Raw genomic sequence first — 19,997 nt, 5'->3', positions numbered from 1 at the left:
AAGACATAAAACAAGTCTTATGATGAGCAACACGTGTCTTTTAATTCACAATTCCCGATGAGGTTTCATTATCTCTATTTGAGCTAACTTAAGTTCAAGCCGACAGCAAAAGGATGGGCTTGTGGTCACTAGCATTGTTTTGTACAATGGTTTTCTGCTGATATAGTTGACTCTGATGTGAAATGGGAGTTGATCTTGTTGAAAACTTCCCTTAGCAGAAACTTCATTGAAATGAGTTTTGGCCTCACCATTAAGCTAGGCAGATGCTAGTGCTGATGGGAAAGGTAAGGGTAGAAAATTGGCAATTGAACTGCCCTTTCAGTTTCAGCCTGCACTAAGATAAATTAGTAGCTAGGATTTCAGTCTGAGAGTAATTTATTTTAATTTGAATAGACATACTTTGTAACACTGACACATGACGGAAATTAGAAGATTATATCTGGAGTCTTATTGTCAATTTTTTATAATGCATGACAGAAATGAAACTGTTCAACTATTCAGATAACTAGCATTTGCAATATTGATAAGCATAGTTGATGATACGATGAAGTATTTCACCTTTCAGAGAAGTGGAAGTAACTTTAAATCCTATGCTGTTCTTCAGGATATATAGGGAACAGAATGATTTCTGTTTAAATGACAATTGGAATGAGTTAACTCCATTTTTAGCCTAGAGAAGCAGCTAGATTTATGCTGCTTTATGGCTGGTATCCATTACAACTTACTGTTAGAATTATGAGGCTATTCTCTACATCTCCTTTAGGCGGAGAAGTATTACCCTTACAAGGTAGTGAAGAGTTAAGTGATATGTCAAAATTCAAGCACATAGCTAGGAAATAAATTCAGAGTCTAGCCCTGGCCTAGTATTTAAGCTACATCAAGATTATTCCCTCTCCAGTAGCTGTTGAAAGAAAGGTGGAAGAGGGATGTGTGACTACTAGTTTACTAGTGACTTCTACTGTAGCAGCATTTGTTAGTATTGTATTATAAAAGGACCACAAGATTTCCACTCCTGTGAAGAAAATCTTCCAAGTCAGGGATGAGTTCCAGTGTTGTTTTCTTCAGCAACATTATCAAAATTATACTGTCTTTTGTTTGACAGTGTTGCAAGGGTTTGTAATTTGCTGATTTCATAATTTTCAGCCATGTCTTCATTCTGCTAAGTTTGTAGATTGCATCTTGGATTATGAGCTTTTTACACATGTGCATTAACATTTTAGCATAATTAAAAGTTCATCTATTTTCTTTATTTTAAATATCTTGGGTTTGATCAGGATGTAGGGCAGATAAGGAGGAAATGGGATGTTAAATTTGTGTAATCTTCAGTGCACAGTCTTGCAATAGCCAAGACTCAGTTCTGCCTGAAGCCTAAGGAGAATTGAAGCTTGGCAAAAGTCATAAAATGCTATCCTTGGGGATTCTGTTATCTTTCGTGTTTTACTTCGCATCCCTTCCTTGTGGAAGTGAGGCCGCGCTTTAGTGCAAATCCTGTTAAGTACTACAGTTAATGAAATAAACAATGCTATATTATATATTGGGAAAGAGGCAAATGAAGGCCATCAGAATCATGTTTATTCTTTTTAAAAAAAAGATATACTTCACTTTTCAGCAAAGATGTCCAGGAAGCTAAGTTTGCCAACTGAGTTAAAGCCTGAATTAGGTAAGTTTACATAGTTGGTTTTATTTCTATTAAAACTGTTTTACAGAATGTGAGTGCGTTAAAGTAAGAGTCCTAAATTATGTAAACTCTTATGACTTTATATTTCATTTATCTGAAGTGCAGAACTAAAATTTTAATTCCAATCTTTTTGGGGGCTCTCAGGCACAAAATGTCATTGCTGTCATCATAAGGTAAGCCTGCAAATCTTGTACATGGCTTATCACACTTTTGTCATAATTTTTAGGCGTCTGTCACTCACTTTATCAGTAGTGCTGTGATAGCAAAAGCATGAATAAGCAGGTAATGTAAGGAAAATTGCAGCCTGTTTAGAACCATCTGATACATTTTAAATTGAAAAATATCTTAATAATAATAGGGTATGTTGACATCTACTCATCAAATTTTTACAAAACAGTTTTACAAATGTTGTCTTGTGACCACTCTCTCTAAATGAAATTAATATGCAGCTTTTTGGACAGATGACCAATCTGAATTTAATTTTTCTTGAAAAAGTGTAGTAGGAATCAGTTCAGTTTTGAAGTCTGTAGTTCTACACAAATGTAGTACTTGTAGTGTTGCAAGTCATTATACTGCAAAACTAAATCAGCATTCAAATGAGTAGATTTACTATATATATATTTTTTTAATACCCTGACTGCCACCTTGTAGATCAGATCCAGCTCCTATGCCTTGTTTTCTAAGGATGATGGGGTCAGTGTAGACCCATAGCAGTAGGTGCAACCTGAATGCGAAAGCTGCCTTTTGCCTGCAGCAGCTCACTCTCCATCCTGCAGCAGAATTGCTACCACAACCGCAGCAGAACACAGACCAGGATCCCACTGACATCTGCAGAACTATGTATTTGTCAACTCCTGCTGTTAGCAAGGAAAGAGTCTGTAGTACAGGATATCCTGAATCTGAGCTGATATCACCCTGATTTCCAATTTACAGTTATACAGCTTACTCCGCTCAGAGAAATGAGAAGTTGGAAGGAATCTTCAGAGATCCTTTAATCCATTGATATGGCAAAGATCCAGATCTCCGATGACTTAAACTCTTTATCTATTCATGAGCCTCCAATAAATAAGTTTTCAGAAAAATCACAGACAGAATATTCCAATGTTTTACACTTAATTACACAAACTTCCTGTGCTTCTGTGCTTCCATATTAACTTTTTCTTGTCTTTTCCACAAAGAACAGGGAAAACAAGTGCTTCCTATCTCTTTGTTTACTGTCTTTAATGCTGTTGAAAGTGGTGATCATAACTTCAATCTTCATTTTTGCAGATTTTTTTTTTTTTACAAAATTCAGTTTATTTTCCTTTTTTAGGTTATGATGCCTAAATCTGGGATGGGTTCAGTTAATCTCCTCTGGACTGGACTTTTTCCTTCTCTTTCAAAAACACTTGTGCCTAGACCTAGAGATCTAAGTGTGGCATTGTTGGCAAGGAAGAGCAGAAAAAAAAATGATTTCTCTCTTCAACCAATGCCTGTTTTTCCATGTTATGTTTACTAATGGTTATGGGATAACTTCAGTTTAGGGTGAATTTTATCATACTTTACAAACTGGGCCAGATTTGTACTTAAATGTTATCTAATTAATTCTACTGGTTTTTTTCCTTCCAAAACTTGGTAATTTTTTTCATGAAGACTGGAGAAAAGAGAATGCTGGAATTGTTTCTGTATATCCTATATCACTTAATGTTTAGGGTTCTTTTTGCTAAAATAATGGATTTTTTTGTTGTTTTACTTCTGGTATACTCATAGTTTCTACCTTCCAAATTGGAATAGCCTTTGACTGGTTTTGGTTGGGTTTGCACATGCATGGATGGCTGCACTTAGATGCCTCATTTTGTTCTGTGTAAAATTCTTCTGGGCTTTCAGATTTGTAAATAACTTCCTTGGGCAGGTTTTTTTTTTATCTTACTTCTATCTTTCCTCCTAGTGGGATAGGTTTTGCCTAGTGTTCTTCAGAGATTGTCAGCTACTTGTATATTTTTGTCACTTATGTGACCATGTCTACTGGCTCTAGGAGACGTCTGAAATGCCTTTCTCATGAGTTCATTATCCTTATCATTTTCTCTTCTTCCCATGGCTTCTTGAAACCTACTCTTCCGTGAACTCATTCTTTCAAATTACTTTTCTGTCTTTAGATCTTTAACCTATCCCTCTTCCTCCCCTAAACTGCCAGAACAAAGGCTAAAGTATGTGCTTCTGTCATTATCTTCCACTTTCTAAAACAGCAGTTATTTTGAACGTATTCTAGTCTGCATTTATACCATTGCTTTTCAATGTAATCTAGATGGTTAAGGTACTGTTGCCACTAAGTCCTGTCCTTTTTGGTGTAGAGGCTCAAGAGCCTCATCTTTCCATCCTGATGCAGTGGTGTGTGTATGGGTCATTGTGCTGTCTCTTCATCTGAAACTAATCTATTAACAAGCCATAGATTCTTCCTTGACTTTAGGGTAAATAATATGTGCTAATGCAGTTAAACTCTTTACCCCCACTTCTCTTTCCTGAAGGAGTTTTCCACTCTCTACAATGCCTGTATTGTCTGGCAAGTTAATTTTTACATTTGTCTGTTCCAGTGCTTCTAGAATTTGTACACATGCTCCTCAAATATTCAACCAGATGCAATGCAACAAATGCATATTTGATTTTATGCCTGTTGCCGTTGATGCATGGTTGTGTTCAGAATGATTAATCAGTGCTAGAGTTGAAAAAGCATTAAGTTAGTAAATGTTTAATCTTGAAGAAACAAGCATCTTAAGAGGTTGTGGTCATTAGAAAAATTATAAAAACAGTAGTTTTCATTTGCTTACTCTGGATTTGATTTTTAAAACATGAAAACTTAGGATGTCAATGTCTGAGTGGTTGACCTAGTTTCTTTTTATAAGCCATGTTTTATTTGACTTAGCTAAAACTCAGCAAGAACAATAACTATTCTATCCTTCTTGGGGTGAGAAATGTATCACCTGAGAAGACTCAGTGTGTTGTGGATGTCTATTTCATCAGTTGAAATCTAGTTTTGGATGTTTTCACATGCATGTTAGGCATTCTTTGTAGAAAATGTTGCAAGAACTTAATGAAATAGCATAGTGATACTTCCAGAAAGTATTTGGTTAAATGTTGCTCTTTAACTCTTAATACTGCATTCAAGATGCACATTGTATTTATACCCCACCCCACAATCCAATACAGTAACTTAATTTTTTAAAAGTCACAGTACAAATTGCATCAAGCTTTTACTAGTAAGGCTTGTCTTGTGCTAAAGTTTTGGAATGATGAGTTCAAGTAAGGCATTGATTTGTGAATGCACACATAAATTCAGACATACTGATGTGTATAGAGAGCACTCATCTAGAATGGAGCAGCACGTCTACTGGACCGAGGACTTCATTAATATTAGGTTTCACTCTCTGTTGAGAACTTTATTTGCTAAGCAATGTACAATTAGTTCTGAATAGTTTTAGTGCCATTTTCTACAGTATTCAAAACAAGTCTTCAGCTTTATGTTCCAGTGCCAAGTGGCATATAGTAGCATTTGATGTTTCTCTTAACAAAAGTTCAGTTGTGTAGCTTGTTAGAGCTTCTCCATACAGTTTCCTAAAGTCAGATAATATTACTGTGAGTCATTACAGGTTACCCGTTATCACGCTGTCTGAATGTCACTGCAGTTCTTAAACTAGAACAGTTGCATTTTCATAATCTTATGAAATCATATTCGATGGTGGCCAATATTCTTTAATCAATGAACTAATTGACAGAGAGGTTTATAATTCAAGTTTTTGAACTGTTATTCTCTGTTCAAAGATGACAGTAATACGTATAACAATTGTTCTTGATAATAACCTAATGGCAACTTCTGCAAAAAAAGGTTGGGCATATTGTTCAGGTTATGGTGTTGAAAACTGGGCTGAAAGGAAATATGAAAAAGGAGGAATACAGGAGTAGTAATCATTAGAATTATAGTATCATGCTAAAGTACACAAAAGAAAATCTGTCTTCGCTTAATGCTTGCATTTTTCTATTATTTTTAATTAATACTGGTTTATTTTCAGATGTCAAAGACAATTCTTTCAGTCGATCCCGGAGTTCTAGTGTAACTAGCATTGACAAAGAGTCACGTGAGGCAATTTCAGCTCTTCATTTCTGTGAGACTTTCACAAGAAAGGCTGATACATCACCTTCCCCATGCTTGTGGGTTGGGACCACACTGGGTACTGTGCTTGTCATTGTGCTGAATTTACCCCCAGGAGGAGAGCAAAGACTTCTTCAGCCAGTAATTGTTTCTCCTAGTGGTATGTACAAAGCAGATGGGTAAAGTATGCTTTGATAAAGTGTTGTTCATTTTTTAAAATAAACTAGTTTTCTCTATTATAGATTAATTGGCAATTAATATATACTTCATCATAAGGTTAACAATCTAGATTGGTTACTTCATTACCAGGGCTTTAAAGTTGCAAAGTTGAAAATATGATCTCATCAAATACAAAAATGCACTTTAATGTATACTCAATGATTGAACTACACTTTCTAACCTTAATGCAGTACATGGCAATTGTTAAAACAGGGACAGCAGAAGAGACAATTATTTCAGATATTCAGGTTTATTTTTTTGCTGTGAGGTAGGAAATTTTCAGTTTTCCTGCATCATAAAACAGGAGTATGAATTAAGAGCTGTATAATGATCAGCTAGCTTCAAATATTAGTGATAAAATATCCCTTTGGATTGCTGTATTGAAGAAAGGGGAAGTGGATATTAAGCACACAGTGTATTCCTCCAGATAGAGTGAAATTAGTTTAGTGACACTGAACCTGAATGCAAATATGGTTTCCAGCTTAGCTCTCTTAAGTGTATAAGCTTCCATTGAAGTTAATGGAATGAAGTTAAGTGCATACACTTAACCCTTGAAAACTGATTTCATATTTTCTTGAATACGTGTGTGCTCTTGCACGTGCTTCATTGGATTTCAGATTAATGTGTAAATATTTTTGTAAGTTTGTTTTGCTACTCAGACAAGCCTAAATTCTTGTTTAGTTCTGATTTTACTAGCTTCCTAAAGCAATATTTTGTAGCTTTAAAGACAATTTAAAACTCTTCTAGAAACGTTCTCAACTTTTTTTCCTAGGAACCATCCTGAGGCTAAAAGGGGCAATCTTGAGAATGGCTTTTCTGGATACCACAGGATCTTTGGTCCCACCAGCACATGAACCCTGGAGAGAACACAACGTTACTGAAGATAAAGATGAAAAAGATAAATCAAAAAAGAGACGACCTGTCTCAGTGTCCCCATCTTCCTCTCAGGAAATCAGTGAAAACCAATATGCAGTGATATGTTCAGAAAAGCAAGCAAAAGTTATCTCACTGCCATCCCAGAACTGTATTTATAAGCAAAACATAACAGAGACTTCTTTTGTTCTTCGTGGAGACATAGTGTCATTGAGTAACAGTATCTGCCTTGCATGTTTCTGTGCCAATGGACATATTATGACTTTTAGGTAAGACCTGTTTGATAGTAGCCTAAATATAAAAAGAACAAATAATCTTCTGGTACGCAAGTTAGTTTATCATAAAAATATAAATCTTAAAAAAAAAAATCTACATTCATTTAATTTTGTTGAACTTCTAACACTTAGGCCTGGGTGATTTTGATTATGGTTTCATATTAGTTACGCCTTTAATACATTAAAAAGTTTGTCAGTTTAGCACAAGCTACCCTGATTCAACAAATAGTTCCAAACATGCTGTGTATTTAGGTCCTTGAGTTGAAGATTCTCAAATGTGAATTTGCTTGCTGATGGAGAAAACTGTCTTGGGTCAAACCTTCAGTTGGTACCTGACCACAACTCTGCATATTTTTATGCAGCTGTTTGCATCACATTCATCCCCCAAACTTGTATTTTTGTTTTGTAATTTGGTTGTGACTTAAAGCTATAAAGGGAGGATTAATTGCTAGCAGTTGTAGTATAAAATTAATTAATTTAAAGTAAAGTATTTAAGTTATGAGTTTTAACACGTGTAAAAGTAATGTTTGAATGTGCTTGCATGTCACCTATGTAATTTTAATGTGTCCTTTTTATTGGTTATTTCCAAATGCTGCTTTATTCTGAACAGCAGTTTGTATATACCCATACAATGCATCTATATTTTACTTCTGGCTAATGCCAAGATGAATGTGGAACATGGCATCATAAAATTGTGCAAGTAGAATTCCTAAAAGGTTATTTTTAAGATTGTGAAAACAAACTCTCAGCTTGGGAAATTCTCTAAAAAGGTACTTCTTCAGCAAGTTGTTAGCAATAAAACTAAAGTTGATTTGGTACATATTACAATTAAAAGTAAGTTTTGATTGTTAAGTCTGTTAACTCAATTGATCTATATCCCAACTTATATTGTAAACATCTCTAGAAAATGCTGCTCACCTTTTAGGGCAAGCATTCTTTTTTCCTCTAATTGAAACTGAGCTTAGTAATGTTCAGCTACTATCTATTCAAAGAAATTCCATTTTCCTCAGGATTCATTCAGTTTTCTGCAGAACTTTACATACAGGTAGATGTTAAACTATAAATATTGAATTGTTACACTCTTTAGGGAAGTTGAGCTCCCAAGTATCAGCTCAGTTTCATAAGCATGAATTGCTGGGAAATGGACTTAACGTGCTGTTTGTGTAAAGTAGTCAGAACGTTGCTGCAGCATACACAAGGTGCCCAATATGTATCTATTTATATACATTTAAGTAGGATTTATGGTTCTGTTAGATTTGTTTTAATACTCTGAAAAAGCTATTATGGATGTCATGCTTATCCAATCTGGTGTAATGTTTTTGTGTTGAAGTTGTTAAGGATGCTTTATGCTTCCATTAGTCTGAAGCAAAGCACGTCCCTGTTACTATTTCACTCTTGGGAATATTCTTATTTTAGATACATGCACTGCAGAAGTGTCATTTTTGGGTGATATGCTTACAGCAGAATACTGCTTTTTATTTCTTACCTGTGGAACTTGGCACCAAAGTCATATTGCCTGTTCTCCTTCTTTTTGTTTGTCATAGATGATGTTTTCTTGTAAGAGACAATCTGCAATCTGTAAAACACAAACTTAACGTGTAGAAATCTGTCATAGAAAAAAATCCCAGCATTTACTGTTGATGTTACTGCATCTTTCTTTTTTGTTGCTTTTGGATTAACTTTGCCCCTTTGCTGCTCTTTTAGTTCCTGTACGTAGTAATTTTACGCAGAAGGTATCTGCAGCAGAAGCTGCTCATGGTACTGTCGATACATTTGCAGCTAACATTTTGTGTAAATTGTTTCACAAAGATTTTGCAGAGGATGTTTTTGAGACAGCAGTTTATTGTGGGTTCTCTTTATCAGGACATCAGGTGTTCAGTCACTATTTACTTAATTATTTTGAGGAAAAGGAATGTTTGGTAGCAAGAGCATTGTTGCAGCCCGAGTGTTGCATCTGTTCTTAAGTAGCTTGATGAAGTAAGTACTGCAGTTACATGTGCAGAATCAGAAAATACAAGGTAAGCAAGTTTTTCCTGGGAGAACTTCCTCTCAAATATGCAATCAGATGAAAAAAAAGTGGACATAATTAATCAGATTGTTGTTTGAGGCTACTGAAGTCAGTTTTCCTTTGAAAATACACTCCTGTGTGTTTCCAGGTGTTCATGAAGAGACATCTTTTAGACTTGTATTTTTAGCCATGGAGAAATTCTTCAACTGAGAGAAGACTCAGGATGCTTAATTATAACCTTCCAGTAGATACTTACCAAAATACTTTCTTAGTAATTACTATATAATGCTCTAAGTGAAGCTGTGATTTACATGCTCAGAGTATCATTTAAATGATGCTTTTAAATCCATCTGTGATGCAGGTGTTTAAATTTCACTTTTGAGGTGCGGCCTTGAAAAACCTCATATTTATGTTTTGATATTTTGCAATTGCATTAAATGATACCCTGCTTATGTGATATTTATGCAGATAGTAGAAGGCAAAATAACATATTGCAGTTTAAAAATGAGACATTTGATCAATAATAGAAAATCTTGCAATATTTAATGGTGGGGTTTTTTTAATTCTTTTTTTAAGTTTGCCAAGTTTAAGGCCATTGTTGGATGTATATTACCTGCCACTCACTAATATGCGGATAGCCAGAACATTCTGCTTCACCAATAATGGACAAGCACTCTATCTTGTCTCACCAACTGAAATACAGAGGCTCACCTACAGTCAAGAAACATGTGAAAATCTTCAGGTAATTAATTAAAAAAAGAATGCTGTTTTCTGGATATGCTCTGAGACTTTCAGTTCTAGATTCATAATGTTGACAGTAATTAAGTTTGTCATAAAGCCAAGCCCTTTGGCTTTCATGCTTTGATTTTTCTCACTGTGGAGTCTGATTCAGGGTAAATCACTTCTACTCTTAAATTTTACTGTTTCATCCATCCTCTTGTATTTGAAACAGTTTCTTACTTAATTTCCTTTTTTGATTGATAGGAAACTTCCTTGTTTAACATGCAATTAACAAACTCCCTTGTTCAACTGATGCTGGTCAAGCTGCCCACTGACATAAGTGGGGACTGCTAACTTGGGGTAGTTGAAGGAAGATACTATGCTTCAGGGGTATTAACAGCTTGAAAATATTCTCAGCCATGCTTCGCCTTTGAAGTTGTATGGAGTACTGAAATAGGAGAGATGCAGGCTGTAAGCTCTGCTTCTGTGCCATGCATGGAGTAGTTGTAGATATAGTTTCAGCAGAACAAGGTCAGGAGTGTTGCTAAAGTTGCTGAGGGACAAGTACAGCTTTACTCGAATCCATTTCTTTGCTACTAAATTTTAAGATCTACAAGGTTGCAACTATCAGAGTTGATGGTTATAGACAAATTTCTTAATATGTTTTAATTTTTATTTCCTAAGTCAGCTTGCAAAGGCAGATGCCTATTAAAGCATATTCAGTTTGAATTCAAATCCATGAAAATAAATCCTTAAAGTGAAAGAGTATTCCATTAATTTCTGTGTGAAATAATGTATGCCTTGTTTTGTCTCTTCTTCATTGCAAAGGAAATGTTGGGTGAGCTCTTCACTCCTGTAGAAACACCAGAAGCACCAAACAGGGGGTTCTTTAAAGGCCTGTTTGGAGGTGGAGCACAGTCACTTGACAGGGAAGAACTCTGTAAGTTTTTTGTATTAGTTGTTTTTCAGATATTTCTACTCAAAGAAGCCAGTGATTCTTGAGAAATGTGTTACCTATATTAACAGAATATTACATTTGGAAAGAGGAAATGAAGAAAGGGAAACAAATACTTATTCATAGCTTTTTTTGTGTTACACACTTACCAGCAAGACCAGAAAGGCTTGGTACTGTTTTCTTGCAGGCTCCTTTACCTCATTTATTCAGGACTAGTTTATAAAACAAGGAATGGAAGAACTGATCTTTATTTTTATTCTTCTTTGTGAAGTATATAGTATGGAGCATGATCTTCTTTATGCTTTTAAACTGAAAGGGGCTGATTCTGGAGAACACTTTTCTGGACAGTGGGAAAATTAAAACTTCCATTCTACTTTATTTGCTAGATTGTTTTTCCTCATTTGACTCGTGCAGAGGTGTCTTAGGAATTAGAGCAAGGACAGAACTGTATGATAGTCCAATTCAGTCCTCTGTTTATAAGACAGGAAAATTCAGATTTGGCAAAGTTTTTATTGCTTTATCGCTTTCTCATTGTTTTTTGATTACAGCTTTATTTCTTTACTGTGATGACACACAGCGTTTTATATATCCAAGGAAAATAGCTTTGATTTATTCAGATATTTTGCTAGATGAAAGCACCACATTGTGCAATTTATTTATAAGAACAACTGTTTACTTTTGTGTGAAACAGGTACTAAAACAGGCAAGGATCCCTGGCAATCCTTTCTTTTTTTTATTGGTTATTTTGATCTATCCAATAAAAATTATAGTAGTATTTACTACTTGTGCCTGTACATTCTGAACAAACACCAAATATTTAGAGGTCACTTTCTGCATTAAAAATTCCATTTGAATTTGTGTAATATTTGATCGACCTTTCAGTTAGAGAAATTTGTATGCACAAATTATATGTCTAATTAGTATGAGTAGGACACAGAAAAACTTATAACTCTAGAAGCTATCTCTTTCCATAGTTTCAGGTTTCTACCATCAAGTTGTGGCTCATAGATTTAGAAGGGAAATAGTATAGAATGGGAGAAAACAACCTAATGAATTGTAGCCTGAAAATGAGTTCAATGACAGTTATAAAAACATCTGAAAATATCTTTAAAATTCTTATTTAACATGAGGGGCAAGGCAGAATTCGTAGTAAGTGAAATAGTTACTCTTTTTTTTTATTCTTGGGAATTCAGAGATGTTTATAGTGTTAGTTGAAATCTAAGTCATTTTTCCTAGAAGCATAAAATCAAATCAGAAAAATAAGACAACAAAACTTGTTAAAGAAATTAATATTTTTTCCAGAAGTGAAAAAATGTTTAAACCATAATTTCATTTTTAAAAAAAAATTTTTTTTGCTGCTGAAGTCAAATCAAATGTTTTGGCCTTCACTCAAATTTTTGCAGAGTATACAATTCAGCATGAGATTGACATGTTAGTTAAGTGTTAAGACTGAACCAAGCAGCTGATGTCCCATGATGAGCAAAGGGGATGTAGTCAGTGCAGTGTGGTCGCTGGAGTTGAGAGCTGTTCAGCTGACCATTCATGAGTGCATACGTTAGGATGAGCTGCTTTGTTCTTACAGCTGTAATGCCTTTTCATAATTTACATCACTTTTTTTCTTTTTACGAGACTTTTACAATAAGGAGAGCATAGATACCTAATCTTCAGGTGTCTGCTTCTGAACTTCCATCAAAGGAAACTTCTACTGATGGAGTTATGCTGGCTGGCTACATCAGCAAAGCACTTACAAAACTGATCACAGTTTATATTTGCAAAATTCTCCTGCTTTGTCTGCTGAACTCCCAACACCTTCCCTGTGAAGTAAGCTATATTGTTAAAAACCACTTCACCAGTGCAAATCTGTTGATGACCATGGTACCAGCACTGTTGAGAGTTTCAGTTTCACACTGAAGTTATGAAAAGGTTATAATTTTATAATGTGCCTGGAAACATGTTTGAAAAAAACCTATATTTTACTAATAGTAGCATCTAGTAACATTGAGTAGAGAGCATTACTTGTAGTCATGCCTATGATTAGGTGTTTGGTGTCCATGCAAAGAAATTTTACCTTTATAAACTAGTTAGATTGGCATTTATGTAACAATGGTAGAAAACCTTACTATTCTCTCTTTGGTGTTTTGCAAATGCCTCCAGTTGGAGAATCCGCATCTGGGAAGGCATCAAGGAGTCTGGCCCAGCATATTCCAGGGCCTGGGGGTATTGAAGGTGTCAAAGGAGCAGCATCTGGTGTAGTTGGTGAACTAGCACGAGCCCGGTTGGCACTAGATGAAAGAGGACAGAAACTAGGAGAACTGGAAGAAAAAACTGCAGCTATGCTTTACAGTGCTGATTCTTTCTCTAAACATGCTCATGAGGTGAGTCTGTCACGTGTTAAACTGAACATTAAACTGATTCTCTAGCAAATAAATGCAAGTTATGCAAGTAACTCGCCTGCAGAGACGTGTTAGAGGTATGTAAGGGGAATACATATAATTGATATAGGATGTTTCCCTTTTACTTACCAGTCCTTACTACCAGTAAGGAAGTATTAGTGTAAACAGCTTTGTCTTGTAGCCTGTTGGTCTGAGGCAGAGGGTATGCTCAAGTGGCGTGTAGAGTTTCAAAAGTGCACCTCAGCTCCCATTACTTAAAAAATTTGTCACTGAATTAGATAGAAGTGATGTTCTGTGTGAGATTCCTCTGGTTCTTAAGAAAGATCCGATTGTTGTACGCAAGCCCCATGAATCCAAGTTAAATTTTTTTGTCAGTAACTTCATAAGATGTCTAGTCTCTTCCATGTTCATGCTGATCTCTTTCCATCCCCTGAACTCCTGTGCAACTTTCCTATTCTCTCAAAAGTCCAGATCACCAGCAGTGATGCCACCATTAGAAAATTGTGCTAAACAATCACCATTCAGTAATGTTGTTGAAATTTAGAGAAACCTTACTGAAGTTCCTCTTTCTCGTGCTGTTTAGCAAGCATATGATTTTCTTGTATCATTATACTTTTTCGTATCTTATAGAAACAGTAATTATAAATTGTGTTTTGTTTTTTTTAGATGATGTTGAAGTACAAAGACAAGAAGTGGTACCAATTCTGATGAAGCTCATCAATTACATCTGTTTAATTTTGTCCTGATGAAAAAATCTTGATTTTTTTCACTAATTTTGGCAGGACCATTGAAATCTAAAGGAGTATTCACCATTGGATACTGTTGTTTCCTAGCACAAATCACACACTGTTTAACTTCAGTTGTGGCTTTAACTGAGGAGCTTTATATTTAAAAGAAACACACACTAAAAATCAAACTTGAGTGTTTCTTCGTTGTTGGTTAGCTGAGAGTTGGAAGAGAGAAGGTAACTAGAACATGTGGAAAAAGGGGGTAAAGAGAAAACTTAGTGTGAGATGGGCAGGGGCAATGCAGGATCAATCCTGTGTTAATATTTCATATGCCAAAAGTTTTTGTGCTATTGTAATTGCTGCCAGTGTTATACCCTCGTGTGAGGAGAGGCAATAAATCAGGGGTCCAAGAGCTGGAATAAAGTTCTTTGTTTTGCTGGACAGTAGCTGACTTACACTTCGCCTCTCTAGGACTTACTATATTTACAGTTATTGTTGAAGAAAAGTTGAAGTTTGCTGTCACTTCTTTCATTAGAAAAGCTGGAAGCTTGGAAGATTTCATGTTGAAAATTGTATACATAATTAACCTGTGCATAGTCTTTTCTTGGACCCCTGATCTAGTATTCTTGTATTCACATCATATTCTGTGAAGTGCGAAACAAGAGAATACACATTTTTTGCATTAAAAAAGTCAAGTGAATAATATGACTGGAATGTGTCATGCTGGGATTTCTCATTTGTGTTATGGCCGTGCAATGTGGTAACATCTTCATTGTGGTAAGAATACTTCCACTGCTGTTCAGTTAAATATTATTTTTTGCCAAAAATAGTTATCAGTTCAGTTTGTATAACACTTAGAATTGCCTATGGGTTCCATTCATGCTGTGAAATTTTATAAATGTGTAACAGAATGTATCTTTACAGCCATTAAAATAGCTGAGATAGTTTTGCTCAAAACTTAAGTTCTAGATGCCCCTTTAGTCTTTTACTATGAAATCGGATAACCTTGGACTCAGGTTTTCAAACAGTTTTACACTTCATGGAGGTGCTGATGCATGAATAATGGCAAGCATCTAATATTGAATTATTATCAGTACATTGTTTAGCAAATTTCTGGATTCTGCTAGTAGAGCTATTTACAAGTACCTCTCTCAGCCCCAGCCAGCACTAAAGGCAGTTGGCCTAAAGTTTGGATTTAGTCTGTAAAGCAGTTTTTTCAATGTGGGCATAGGTAACTGTCCACTAAAACTTAGAAATTGCTGAAACAATGTTCAGTTTGGGTAAGGTAAATAATTTAGCTGAGCCAATTTGTTAATGGCTGCTGCACAAAAGCTGTAACAGTGGGAATAACCAGAGGTCTCTTAAGAAGAGACTATTCCTTAAAATAAATGTTTTCATTTCAAAAATTAATTTAGACTTTTCTTCTCAAAGCAGCAATAGTCACTGAGTGGCTTTGTTTTATAAAAGAGAGTACTTAGAAGCTGATAGGTCTACATTGTCTGAAAAAATCAGTTGGGTTTGCTTCTCCACACATCACATTCTGTGTGTTTTTTTCACACACTTTCCATATGTTTCCAAAGCAAAACCTTCGTTATAGTTGTATTGTAAAGTGTTGTTGAAGGTGCGTGGCTCAGGCAACCTTACAGAACACTTAAAGTGTGTAAAATATTAAGGTTACTGATGGTTCTTAACTTATTTTTCAAATGAAAGGTAAATATATTCGGGATTTGCAGCACAATTTGATAAATTATCTGGTTTTATTTATAGTAACATTTTAAATTTAAAAGATAAGTGAATTCTGTTGCTAGTACGAGGGCATACCATACCACGTCCACTGTTCAAAGAACTTAACAAATGAGAATGTGACAATTTGAACAAGCAATGTTGTTATTTCTTCATCACTTTGTTTCATACCTGATCTTTTTTTAGTGTCTAATTAATGCATATTTAAAACCAGTCTGTTTAAAATCCAGGTAGACAACAAGTAGATAAACTAGTAGCCATACAACTTCCAAAAATAAACCACCCTAGCTGACATTGGTTCCCTTGTCTCACATTTGTAAATTGAGATGACTCATTATGCTTTGACCTCATGAAGATGAACTATATTTCAGAGCAACAGAATCCTGGAGTATTAGTCTGGTCAGGCTCTTGGGGAGTCAATGGCAAAAGTACTCTGTTGCTGATCATGGTATCAGTTCAATGGAAGATGACCTTGGCTTGAAAAGAAAACATACTTAACTTTCTCATTATGAAACACTTAACAACCACTAGCAATCAAAAAATAAAAGACAATGAGAGACCATGTGTCAGTACAAGAAAAGTAGCGGCTTACTTGGTATTATAGAATTTATCATAACTGGATTTTTTTTTTCCTGTTGCATATGTTTCAGAGCATGCTTCTAGATTTGAAAACTTATAAAATGATTGGTCATGAGATGAATACACAAATGGTTCTTGGTGAATAAAAGGGGCTATGTACAATTTTAGTCTAAAATGTTTTTTTCCTTCTCTGTGGAAAGAAGTTGATCGTACACACATTGTTGCATCTTATTCTGCTATTGGTGGTGCACCTTTTGTACAGCAGAGTATATTGAAATCCTTGGGGTGAAGCACCCCTGGGTTTTTTTGCTAGCATTTCAGTTGTGGGAAACTTTTTTTAGAGTGTCTGGAAAACTATAAAATATAATTGAACTATTACTTTTTATTACTTTTTTTTTTTGACAGAAGTGTAAGGAACTGCTGCTACCTATCTGTTTATATGTAGTGTGTCTTATTAGGAACTGTAACCTGAAGAAGCTTTTCTTCACCGTAGTCCTGCCAAATTGTAACTTTTGAATGTTGGTATGTGTAAATATGTGTGTTCCAAATAAGTCTGAAAGTGTTACACTATGGGCATTTCCAGTGATTTGGTCTTCAGCAGTCAGTTATAAAATATAGTAATATATAGCTGTGTTCTTTGTCTGTCTTTATGCAAAGGTTTTTGCCTGAGGTGGTACTTGCGTGGCAGGTGATGTTGGAAAGCTACATCCAAAGGAGGATTTTTGGAAGCAAGTTGAATTTCCATTTTTCCTTTCTGATTTCCTTTTCTGTTTATTGTTTTGTTGGGTTTTTTTTAATTAATGGCACTGATCTTACCTGAACTTTTAAACTTGAATTTTTCCTGCACTTTAATTCAATCATGGTATTTTATTCCTTTATTCTGTTTCTACATTTGTGCAGTTCAGGTTCATTTATTGTATATAACCACACACATTCAAAAGACTTCAGAACAGATTACTTTGGGGCACATTTTCTAATTATGTGACTATCATTTAGAATGTGTGTTTTCTTAGCAAAATATGTATATACAAGTATATACAATATAGTATCTAATGAAAGGCACTTGTCCTGTGTCGGCATTCAGTTTACGAATTACTGCAACACTTTCAGATTTGTTACTAGATAATACAATAAAATCTGTTATATTTATACATACTGCTTAAGAATATACTTTTAGTTTTAAATAATTTTTATATGTACACTTCTACGTTTAATTTTAGAAAGACTTATGTTCAATTTTTAAGTCAAAGTACTTAAAGTATGTATATTATCCATAGAAGAAGTTGTTTTAAGCTTATGAATACATTCATATCTCATATGGAGATGATACAATTAATAAGCAATGAAAAAAAATATAGCCCATTTTGCTTTGCAGAAAATAATCATACTTATTTTTACCTCTCATTCTGAACATTCTTAAACAATGCCCTAAGTATGGAGAGGGAAGGTAGTGCATTCAGATAACTAACCTTAAGGTACAAATTTTCTCAATTGCTACAGTCTGTGGCTGACTGCTTTTCTATGATTTTAATTTTTTTAGGTGTGCACGTGAAAGAGATTTTCCAGCTCTCTTCCTTGGACTTTTAAAATTCACCAAAATTGAAGTGAGATTTGCCCAATAAATATTTTAAGTAATTTATGACTCTTGATTATACATCAGCTCTTTACATGTAAACTAGGGGGGAGTACCAAATATGTGTTGGAAAGCTAGCAGCCTGTGGTTGAAGTACCCTCTTCTTTCTTATCATGGTTTAGCCTACCCAGATGGGCATAGATAGCACCTGAAGTTCAGTGGGAGCAGAAAGGAGTGCAAAGCCTTGCCTCCCTCTCTGAGTTAAGGGGTAATTCTTAAGTTGAACCTTTTCTTCATTCTGGCCAATTTCCTGGATAATTTATGTGAATCTTTTTGGATCAATGTTGATAAATTTGCTATTACCACAAAATCTGCATATAGTTTGTTGATAAAAATTAATGTAATGATGTTTGAGGGGAGGGAGTAAGAAAAGCAGAAAAGATATGTAGAGTAGTTGAATCAGCTAAACCAATTTTATTTTAATTTTCATTGAAAAGCTAAGTTAAGGTAGGCCAGTTTCTTCTTACACATGTTATAAAGACGTGCTGTCTGTCATCCACTTTATTACCATTTCAGACCAGATGAGTGTACTGTGTTTCTGGGTTCTTTTCTACTTTTAAAAAAGAAGAAAAGAGAGGAAAAAAAAGGGAAAAAGAAACAAAACAAAAACATAGAAAAATCAAATGAAACATTTCAATCAGTATTCCTTCTAGTTTTTCATGTAAAGCGCCTAGAAATGCTTAAGTCATATATCTGTAGGTTTCTTTGACACATTTGTTTTTGTTAGTACCTAAGTTACACATTACCAGGCAAATAATAACTAGAAGTTAAACTGTTTCAGTTGAAAACGTGTAAGGAGTTGTATGTGGATTACCACTACCGTTCAGTAATAGGTGATGCAAAGGGAGAGGGGTGGGAACATGTTTTAAATATTCCCTTTTAAAAAAGAATTGTAAATAAGCAGTACTGTGTTATTTTAGACCTGAGCTCTGCTATCTGTAGTGGTTAGAACTAGGAAAACATGCTGCTTTCTAGTTATGCTACTGTTTCATTGTACCAGCGCCATGGGGGGAAAATATAAAAAAATGAGTAAATTTTTCTAACACTTCCCACTTGTGGGTAAGCATGCTTGATGTGTAGCAGTTCTTGTTTCTGTATATCTTAGTGTGTACATGTGTGTTTTCTTTTTTCTTTTTGTTTATTGCAACTTATTCTTCAGTTAGGTCTTGCTGAGCCCCACCAGCTCTTCTGAGGGTGATTACTGGAAATTGCATTTTAGGTAGGGTTGCAAATCCATCTGTCTACAAATATAGTTTCATATGAACTGCAAACTGTACTGTTACAAACACAACTATGTTAGATTGCATAGAGTTATTTTACTTACATGTACTTGAACTGAACTATGTCATCATAGCAAAGTTAAAAAAATTAGGTATGAAATATTTTTGTAAATAAAAATACCTGTGAAGCTGGTATTTTAAATTTAAAATGTATTATACATTAATGTTTCAGAAAAAATGTTCATATATGTGTATATGAATGTGTCATTATGCTGAAGGGCTCTGATTGGGCAAAATAAACTATTCAAATCTCTCCTGAAATGAGTGGAGCTTACTCCTTTTCTTCCCAAGCAGTTGTTTTCCCACTGGCTGCAGCATGCAGTTACTCCATACCAAAACCAGCTCATTAATTTTGCTTAACCTTGAAAGATGTGCTGTATAATGAGCGGACCGGTGTTTGCTTGAAGCACTAGCAGCCAGGCTGACAGTGATTAGCTACTAAGGAGCACAAAAGGCAAAATGGTTTCTGTGGTGATGTTCCCAAGCAGGTCTGAAAACATTCTGAAATGCATGTCTCGATGGTGATGGGAAGTCCTGTTATCCTTTAAAGCTATCAGAAAAGTTAAGGTCATTCATATTACAAAAACACAGTAAAGCAAAGTGTTTCCTATAGCTGCATTTTTAGTGTTTGTTAATTTAAGAATCCAAGGTGTATGGTAGAAGAAAGAGAGTTGATCTTTTTTTCTTTGCTGTATTTGTGGCTCAGCAGATGTGTTATTTTCTTTGGTTGAGGCCCAGCTTTGCTACAGACCAATTTCTAGCTTGCAGTCTCTTAAATTTTCCATCTTCT

General features: G+C 34.9%; 1 protein-coding gene across 6 annotated transcripts in view; it reads left to right on the top strand.

Moving 5' to 3' along the window:
- The window catches only part of STXBP5 (syntaxin binding protein 5), a 104,949-nt gene extending 85,489 nt beyond the window's left edge, over nt 1-19,460 (top strand). For 4 of the 6 annotated variants that reach the window (XM_069852145.1, XM_069852144.1, XM_069852147.1 and 1 more), the window contains 7 exons: nt 1,610-1,660; nt 5,722-5,961; nt 6,793-7,162; nt 9,753-9,918; nt 10,725-10,836; nt 13,006-13,226; nt 13,911-19,460. In XM_069852145.1, coding sequence (XP_069708246.1) covers nt 1,610-1,660; nt 5,722-5,961; nt 6,793-7,162; nt 9,753-9,918; nt 10,725-10,836; nt 13,006-13,226; nt 13,911-13,952 — 1,202 coding nt within the window. In that variant the 3' untranslated portion in view covers nt 13,953-19,460. The remainder of the gene's footprint in view (nt 1-1,609; nt 1,661-5,721; nt 5,962-6,792; nt 7,163-9,752; nt 9,919-10,724; nt 10,837-13,005; nt 13,227-13,910) is intronic. The other 2 variants (XM_069852149.1, XM_069852148.1) reach the window with 1 other exon arrangement.
- The last annotated feature ends 537 nt before the right edge of the window (nt 19,461-19,997 follow it).

The sequence above is a fragment of the Phaenicophaeus curvirostris genome, chromosome 2, assembly GCF_032191515.1.
Source record: "Phaenicophaeus curvirostris isolate KB17595 chromosome 2, BPBGC_Pcur_1.0, whole genome shotgun sequence".
In the NCBI taxonomy this organism is placed as follows: domain Eukaryota; kingdom Metazoa; phylum Chordata; class Aves; order Cuculiformes; family Cuculidae; genus Phaenicophaeus; species Phaenicophaeus curvirostris.
Note: the sequence above shows the minus strand (reverse complement) of the source record. Positions and strands in the feature narration are given on the sequence as shown.